At 69.3% G+C, this 8,932-nt stretch overlaps 1 protein-coding gene and 1 long non-coding RNA gene across 2 annotated transcripts; one reads left to right on the top strand and one right to left on the bottom strand.

Annotated features, from left to right (window-relative positions):
- Window positions 1-1,186: 1,186 nt before the first annotated feature.
- On the top strand, window positions 1,187-8,518 carry GAS2L1 (growth arrest specific 2 like 1). The gene is given in 8 exon segments (XM_030024445.2): window positions 1,187-1,995; window positions 4,314-4,421; window positions 4,721-4,817; window positions 5,169-5,395; window positions 5,398-5,471; window positions 6,264-7,158; window positions 7,160-7,420; window positions 7,422-8,518. Coding segments are annotated over 8 exon segments (2,415 nt in total). The 5' UTR covers window positions 1,187-1,350; the 3' UTR covers window positions 7,530-8,518.
- LOC121233520 lies at window positions 1,645-5,161 on the bottom strand. Its single transcript, XR_005933160.1, has 3 exons — window positions 4,908-5,161; window positions 3,210-3,296; window positions 1,645-1,752 (listed from the first exon to the last, which is right to left on the bottom strand). It is a non-coding gene; the product is annotated as an uncharacterized LOC121233520 (long non-coding RNA).
- Window positions 8,519-8,932: the final 414 nt, after the last annotated feature.

Consider the following 8,932-nt stretch of genomic DNA (forward strand, 5'->3'; position numbering starts at 1 on the left):
CGTCCCGGCCCTTTCTGGGCCGCCTCCAACTTCCCGGCCGGGGCGCGGCGGCGGCGGCGGGCGCTCTCCGCTCCCGATCCCGGTCCCGATCCCGGTCCCGGTCCCGGTCCCGGTCCCCTCCGCTCCCGGCGGCGGATGGCGGCGGGGGCTGCGCGGAGCCGGGCGGCGGCGGCGGCGGCGGCGGCGGCGGGGCCCCCCCGGCGCTCAGAGCCGCGGCCCGGCCCGGAGCGGGGAGCGGGCGGGCGGCGCGGCCCGGCCCGGCGGTAGCGGAGCGCGGAGCCGGCGGTGAGTGCGGGGGGGGATAATGGGGGGGTAAGAGGGGAAGCGGCTGGCCCTGTGCCCCCCCCCCCCCCGCGCGTCCCCACCCGCGTCCCGTTCCCCCCCCCCCCCCCCCCCGCACAAGTCGGCATCTGCCTCGCAGGTGCTGACCCTCGCCCAATCGCTCCCCCCCGCAGACAGACCGACCGACCACCCCGGGGAAGGGCCCCCCAGGCAGGAGATTCCCCCCCCCCCGGCAGAGAGGACCCCCCCCCAGCAGAGACCCCACCCGAGGGAAGGACACCCCCCCAGGACAGAGCAGCCCCCCCCCCCGCGGCAGCAGGGACACCCCCAGAGAAAGGGACCCCCCCCCCCAGGGTGTGGGTCTGGGGACAGGAGTGGGGGGGACACTGGGGCTCCCCCCCAGCATGGTGTGTGTGGGGGGGTCAGCAGTCTGGGAGGGCGAGGGTGCAGCCCCCCCTGCCACGGCTGAGCACTGGGGCCCAACACCCCCCCCAGGGCAGGCACTGGGGTTGGTGGGGGGGGGGTCTCCCTGCCCCTGCCGTGGGGCACCCCTGCTGGCCCCGCGGTCCCTTGGGGAGGGGGTGTCACCTGCTCGTGACACCCCACGGTGGTGACACCCACCATGACTGGGCAGCTTTTTGGCGTGGGGGGGGGGAGGCACAGTCCTCTCTGCTGCAGGCCTGGGGGTGGGGGCATTGGTGACAAGTGACTCATTAACCCGGGGGGGGGGGGGGGAGTGGCAGAGGGGACAGGGCGCGGGTGGGGGGCACGGGATGTCTGGTGCTGTGGGTCCTGGCAGGGGACAGGCAGGTCCTGGCAGTGGGGGGGGGGGGTGCCCCTCCCACCCACGGGCAAGGGGTGGGTGGGGGAAACTGAGGCACAGAGGGGTCCCAGGGCTCGGGGCGGGGGGGGGGGGGACACGACACACAGTGGGTGGCCAAATTCTGCCTGGGGAGGAGCTGCTGGGGGGGGGGGGGGGGGGGGGGGTTGTGGGGTGTTGCCTGCCCACGTCTGCCTGTAACGGTGCCCTTTGCCCCCCCCAACCCCACCCTTGGCAGGCAGCTCGCCATGGCCGACCTGAGCCACATCCAGTCGGCCGCCTCCAAGAGCATCCGTCCCTTCCGCTCCAGCGAGGAGTACCTGGAGGCCATGAAGGAGGACCTGGCCGAGTGGTTCAACACCCTCTACGACCTGGACATCCAGGTGGACACCTTCCTGGAGAGCCTGGAGACGGGTTGTCACCTCTGCCGACACGCCAACAACGTCAACCGCATCGCCCTGGACTTCCAGCAACGGCACCCCGAGGTGGCCGCCCGTATGCGCGTCCCCCAGAACGAGGTCGTCTTCCAAGCCAAGAATGTGGTGCCGGGTTCCTTCATCGCCCGGGATAACGTCTCCAACTTCATCCAGTGGTGCCGGCAGGACCTCGGCATCCAGGACGTCCTCATGTTCGAGACCAACGACTTGGTGCTGAAGAAGAACGAGAAGAACTTTGTCCTCTGCTTGTTGGAGGTGGCCAGGAGGGGCTCCAAGTTTGGCATGCTAGCCCCCATGCTGATCCAAATGGAGGAGGAGATTGAGGAGGAGATGAGGGACCAAATGGCCTACAGCGTGCTGGGCACGCGCCAGGAGAGCCGGGACCCCCAGGCGCCCGCCTACCCCAGCAGGGCCCGGCCCATCGCCCTCTGCGACCTGAAGAACCTGGACGAGCTGGTGAGACACGCGCCCCTGGGAGCCCTGGGCTTGGGTGAGGGCCTTTATGGCTGCTCTACGGTCCCTGGGAGGTCCCCTCTGTCTGCCCAACCAGCTGCTCTATGGTCCACAGGAGGTCCTCTCTGTCTGCCCAAGAGGCTGCTCTATGGTGTCTAGGAGGTCCTCTCTGTCTGCCTGATGGGCTGCTCTATGGTCCGTGGGAGGTCCTCTCTGTCCACCCAACCAGGCTGGCTGCAGCCCATGGGATGTCCTTCTCTACCCACCCAACCAGGCTCTCTGTGGCCCATGGGAGGTCCTCTCCAGCCACCCAACCAGGCTCTCCGTGGTCGATGGGAGGTCCTCGGCCGCCCAGCCACCCCCCGTGCCCTGTGGGGCCTCCTGATGTCAGGACAGGGTTATTTTGGTGGCCGTGGCCATAATCACAGGGAGGACACGGGTGTCACCTCCGCCCCTGCCATTTCCTCCCTGCAGCAGGGCGGGGGGCAGGCACGCAGTGGTCCCCACCCCAGGAACCTGCTCCTGCCCGGATCCGTCCCTCCTCCTCCCAGCACCTTGGTGCTGGTGTCCCCAGGGACGGACAGACGGACGTGGGGACATCCTGGCTGCTCACAGCCACAATTCGGGGTGTTGAGAAGCAGGGAGGGGGTGTCCCGTCCGCAAGCTGGGGTGTAGGAACCCCCCGCCCCGGGGCCAGGAGGCTCAGGAGGGATTAAAGCCGGGCTGGGTGCAGGATCTGGCCCGCGCGCGAGGCAGCGGATTAATACGGGGACGGGGGGGACATGGGGAGGGGACAGGGGGGGTCTGCCCTCCCCTGACTCCCTAAGCTCAAAGCTGTTTTTTAATTGAAACCCCAATTCCTCATTAAGTAAGTCCCGCAGCCGCCATACTCGGGGGGGGGGGGGGGAGCATCCTGCACCCCCTCTCCACCCAGTGCCGCTGCAAAGGGTGTCCCCCCCCCACCTCCTGCTATTGCCTCCCCTCAAGCCCCCCCAGCCCCCCTGGCTGGGCACTGCCAACCCCGGCTGCATTTTTCCGGGCTGCGTAATTCCTCGCCATCGGCTTTTATGGGCAGCACTGGAGCCGGGGAGGAGCCTGATGGTGCCGGATCCGGCCCGTCCCCCCCACTCCCCGGATGGCAGCAGGGTCAGGACCCCCCCCCATCACTGCAGCCCCCCCTATCCCCCCGTGCCTCAGTTTCCCCAGTTGGGGCTGACCTTGCCACTCGGCTGCTGCCCCGGATGGGAACCAGAGCAGCCGGATCCTGACCTGGCTGGACCCCTGCGATGGGCAGAAAGGCAGAACTGCAAAAAAAAAAAACCCAAACAAAAGAGGAATTATAAAAAAAAAAACAAACCAAATTTAGGGGTGAGGGAGGCAGTGCTGTGCCCCCCCCCACCGCCCCCCGCCGGGCCGGGGCAGGATGCGGCCGCGTCCCCACGTCCCCCCGTGGCTCCCTGCCTAATCCCTGACGTCAGCCCCGGCCGGGCCGCGGGCAGGACGGCCGCCCCAGATAGAGCAGGCAGCTGGCGAGCAGGCAGCCGACGAGCAGGCAGCACTGTCCGGCAGCCCCACGGCGATGGGGGGGTCTCCTGGCCAGCCCCCCAAATCCTCCCTTTGGCTTTTTATCAGTGCCGAATGTTAAATTTGGGGGGGGGGGGGGGGGGCTTTGACCCTTTTCTGTTGGTGGATGTGGGGTGCAGTGGGGCACTGGAGGTCCCTGTCCCATAGCAGGGTGCTGGGGGGGGGGGCAAATCCCCTGTGGTTCAGGCGCCGGCTGGGGGTGTCGGGGGGGGGGGGATGTTGCCTCCTCCTTCCCAGTTTTGGGGCAGCTCTGAGCTCCCCACACCCGGGGGTCCCGGAGCGGGTGGGCTCCAGAGAGTGGGGCTGGCAGCAGATGAAGAGAGTTGTGCCCGTTCTCAGCCTGCTCAGGGGTGGCCGGCCATGGGAAGCCCCCCAGGCCCCTCTCCCACGGTGTGTGGGAGGTATGGGTGCTCCCCACTGCCTGGGGCTGCGGTGGGAGCTGCCGGCTTGGGCTCCCACGCGAATCCACTTGGCTGCTTTCCGGCAGGTACAGGCAGCGCGCTGCCCACGGGCCTGCCCCCTCAAGCAAGCACAGGCAGGAGGGGAGCTGCCAGACTTGGGGGGGGGGGGGGCACAGCATCCCCACCACAATGGGTGCAGCCAAGAGGCCGGGACCAAGCTGGCTCCCCTCTCTCCGTGGGCTCTATATACAGCCCTTCTGCGTGCACCTATCCTTAGGGGCTGGCCCTATAGCTGGGGGTCCGCACCCCACCGACCCCTCCCCTCTCTGCCGGCAGGTGCGGGAGATCCTGGGCTGCTGCTCCTGCCCCTCGCAGTTCCCCATGGTCAAGGTCTCCGAGGGTAAATACAAAGTGGGCGACTCCAGCACACTCATCTTCGTCCGAGTAAGAGCCGCCGCCGCGTCTCTCGCCTCACTGTGTCCCCCCTCTTACGCTGGGACCCCCCACCCTCCTCCTTCCCCACCTCCTCGGCACGGTGGGGACCTGTCCTGAGGGACCCTGTGGTGGGGTGGGCCCTGAGCTGAACTTACTCCCCACAAGCTGCCCCACGTCGGGGACACGGGGGGGGCCATTCACGGCCGGCGCGTGTGTAGCTCCGCCGCCCTGGGAGCAGGCTGGCTTTTTGGCCACGTCCTGGGGGACAGGCAGGGCAGGCAGGGTGACGGACACTGGGCTGCCCACAGGTGCTGAGGAGCCACGTGATGGTGCGTGTTGGCGGCGGCTGGGACACACTGGAACATTACCTGGACAAGCATGACCCGTGCCGCTGCTCCTCCCTCTGTGAGTGCCCCCCAGGATGTCGGGGCCCAGGGACCCCCACCCACCACCCCCAGCCCTCCGACCCCCACCCCCTGGCCGGTGCCACCCCACCTCACTGCGTTTCACCACTCCTGGCTCTGCGTGGGGCTCCTTTCCCTGGGGCTGGGCTGCTCGGGGCGCTGATCCGGCTGAAAGGGGAAAAGGGGAGTGAGGAAAGGCGGGATTTGGGGGCCAAATTAATTCCCGAGGTGATTAACCCACAGCCTGGGAAACCCTGGCTGGAAAAGCCGGGTGCCGGCACTACGTGAGGGTGGGGGGCGGGTGGCGAAAGATGTCCCCCCTGCCCTGACCTCCCGGCATCTCCGTTTCCAGCTCACCGCCTGCCCCAGCCCCGCGCCCCAGGCTTCTCCCCCACACCCCGCGCCCCCAGCCCCAGCACCCCCCGCCGCCCCCGCGCAGCCGGCACCCACTCGGCCGGTGGGGACGCCAACCACGCCAGAACGGAGCGGGGCAGCCACCAACTGAAAGGCGTCGGGGACACGGGCATCCCGAAGCCACCGTCCGGCACCAAACAGGAGGGTTTGCCCCCACGGGGGGGGGGGGCCAGGCTCCCCTGCCCACCTCTGCCAGCCCTTCGAGGAGCCCCGCTGAGCCACGGGGAGCCGGCACGCTCAGGTAGGGCACCCGTGGGTGCTGCCCAGCCCAGCTGAGGAACCTCCACCGCCTCCCAGGCCTCAGCCCCACGGCAAGGCCTCAGCCCCACAGCAGGCCCCAGCCCCACAGCAGGCCCCAGCCCCACGGCGGGGCTTTCGCCCCGCCGTGGGGCTGGGGCCTGCTGTGGGGCAAAGGCCTGCTCTCCCGTGAGGGAACCAGCCCTGCTAAACCAGCCCTGACCCATCCCTGCCCCACGCCACTCGTGTTTTGGGGTCCCCACACCATTCCCGCCTCCGCCACAGCCTCTTCCCGCCGCTGCCAAGGCGCATGCGCGCTGCGCCGCGGGGCGGGGCCTGTCGCAGGCACGCCCCCCCGGCGATGATTGGCAGGTGGGGCGGACTGCCCCCTGGTGGCGCGGGGCGAGGGGGGGGGCAGCGCGGGAAAGGGCGTGCGGGGGGCGGGTGTAATGGGGGGGCAATGGGGGGGCAATGGGGGGGCAATGGGGGGGCAATGGGAGGGTGTAATGGGAGGGTGTAATGGGAGGGGAGTCGGGGGGCAATGGGGGGATGCAGTGGTGGGGGCAATGGGGGGGCAACGGGGGATGCAATGGGGAGGGCAATGGGGGGTGCAATGGGAGGGGAATGGGGGGCAATGGGAAGGGAACGGGGAGGGGAATGGGGGGGTGCAATGGAGGGTGCAATGGGAGGGGAATGGGGAGGGCAATGGGGTATCCGCTGCCCCCCCCAGTCCCCCCTACCCCCCACCCTGACCCCCCTCTCCACCCTCCCCCCCCCCCCCCCCCCCCCCCCCCAGGCCCCGCGACCCCGCTCCCGCCCGCTCCCGCCGCTGCTCGGGCGACAGCGATTCCTCGACCTCCTCTGCGCAGAGCGGACCCCCGGCCCCGCGGGACGGGGGGACCCCCCGGCGTCGAGAACCCAACCGTGGGGTCCCACCGCAACTTCCCCGCGACGTCGGACCCTCGCCGGCCGGACGAACGGTCCCGGAGGAACGCGGCCGTTCGAGGGTCCCCAACGGGCCCGGCCGTGCCCCGCCGCGTGCCCGCAGCCACGGCCGCCCCGGCCCCCAGCCCCTGCTGCTCATCAGCCGTCGACGGGACGGCCAGCACTCCTGGACGAGGGCAGAGACCCCCTCCCGGCCCGGCAGCCCCGCTCGTAGCCGGACCCCTTCCCGCCCGGCCGCCCGCAGCCCCGCTCCCGCCCCGCGTCGTTCCTCCCTGGAGGAAGGCCGACGGGTGGGGGGGTCCGGAGAGAGCCCCCGTGACGGCGGAGCCGCGGAGGCCTTGCAACGGGAGCTGGAGGAGCTGGCGAGGCGGCTGCGGGCCCCGCTGCGGCTGGAGCCCGGCCAGGAGCAGCAGCTCTTCCGTCGGCTGGAGGAGGAGTTCCTGGCCAACACCAGGATGATGGAGGAGCTGGAAGACGGGGAGAACCCCCCCGCGCCCCCGCTGCCCCCCGGCACCACCGCCGCCGCCGCCGACTCGGCCTACTGCTCCTCCAGCTCTTCCTCGTCCTCCCTCAACGTCTTCGGCAAGCACGGCCTCCCCGCCGAGGACGGCCGGCGGAGCGGGAACGGGGTCGGCCCCCCGCCGCCGCCGGCCCCCGAAATGGCGGACGCTGGACGCCGGCCGGCCCTCTCCAGCTCCTCCGATGAAAGCAGCTGCTTCCCGGCCTCCTGGGACGCCCGGGAGACGCGGGGGGGGCCCCGAGTCCGACACCGACTGGGCGCCGGGGGAGGACGACCTGACGGAGACGGAGGAGACCCCCGCCGCGGCGGACGGACCCCCGGGGTTGCCGGGGGTCCCCGAGACGGTGCCTTCCCTCCCCGCGCCGCCCCCGCGGCCCTGGGCCAAGCCCCGGCTGGACACGCAGCCCCACAAGAAGCCCTCCAGGATCCCCACCCCGAGGGGCTACGGGGCGGCCCCCCCACCGGCCCCCCACCAGCAGCCCCAAGCCCGGGGAGCGCAAGACCTGGGGGGCTCTGCAGAGCGTCCTCTCCTCCTTCCTGGAGCCCGCCTGGGTCCCGCGGGAGCACGAGGGGCTGGAAGAGGACGCCTGGCCGTGAGTCGCCCAGCTTGGTGGCCGTGGGTGGCAGGCAGCGTGGGGAGAAGCCCCCAGCAAACCCCCCCCCCCCCCCCCCCGGCCACCCCCCGGGGACGTGACGGAGCTGCTGCTGCTGCTGGTGATGGCACCCGCACGGAGAGACCCCGGCCGGGCGACCACCACGGATCCGGAGTGGCCGGGGAGCCGGTGACTGTTGGCAGTTGGGGTCTGCAAGGAGGAGCCCCTGGCCCCAACCAGGGGCAAAGGGCCCCGGACGAGCCCCCGGTCCCATGGGGAGCAGCTCCACGGTGGTGGTGGCCGGCGCAGAGAGCTGCATCCTGGGCGCCGGGTTGGAGAGCAACCGGCTCTGCTCTTCTGATCTTCACCTCTCCTCATTTTTCCCCTCCTCTCCTTGTTTTCCTCATCTTCTTGTCTTCTTCTCATCTTCTTGTCCTTCTCCTCTTGTCATCATCATCTCTTCTTGGCTGCCACCTTTTCTTGTCTTCTTCTCATCTTCTTGGCCTTCTCTTGTCATCGTCTTCTCTTCTTGGCTGCCGCCTTCTCTTGTCTTCTCATCTTCTTGTCCTTCTTCTCTTGTCATCGTCTTCTCTTCTTGGCTGCCTTCTCTTGTCTTCTTTTCTTCTTGTCCTCCTCTTGTCATCATCTTCTCTTCTTGGCTGCCTTCTCCTCTTGTTTTCTTCTCATCTTCTTGTCCTTTTCTTCTTGGCCACCTTCTGCTCTCTTCTCTTTTTCCTCTTCTCTCCACATCTGAGATGACTCGGGGACATGCAGCTTGGTGTCACAACCTGTATTTCAGGGCGGGGGGGGGTGTCACTTTTTCCTCTCCAGCACCCATCAGCCCCAGGCCGGCCGCAGCACTGTCCATAGCGTGTGTTGATGTCCCTAATGTGGGACGGGGCTATGCGTGGAGCCCCCTGCCCAGCCCACCGCGGCCCCCACCCCTCCGGCCCCGCATGTCCTCCCAAGCCAGTAAAGACCAACAGAGCTGAACCCACTGCGTCCAGTCGTCTGTCCCGGGGGTGTAAGACCCTCTGGGGGGGAGCCACTGGTGAGGAGGAAGGATGTGAGACCCCCCGCACCCAAGGGAGGTGGGCCAGGGTCCCAGGAGGGTTGGGAGCAGCGAAGAACCGAGGTGAGGGTGAGCCCCAACGTTCTGCACCCTGTTGCAGCCATGGGGACCCCTCGGCTGCATCTGGGACCCCTCCAGGTCCCCGAAGTCCCTGGAGCCATACCAGTGCCCAGTAATGGTGACAGTACCCAGCAGGGTGCCTGGTAGGGGTGCTGGTGCTGGGTAGGATGTCCTAAAGCAGGGTTTGGTGCTGGTGCCCATCCCCACTCAGCACCGGGGCCAGGACTGTCACCCTACATGGACCACCTGCACCTCCTGGGGACCCTGCACTTGTC

This window comes from Aquila chrysaetos, chromosome 9 (genome assembly GCF_900496995.4).
Source record: "Aquila chrysaetos chrysaetos chromosome 9, bAquChr1.4, whole genome shotgun sequence".
Lineage (NCBI taxonomy): Eukaryota > Metazoa > Chordata > Aves > Accipitriformes > Accipitridae > Aquila > Aquila chrysaetos.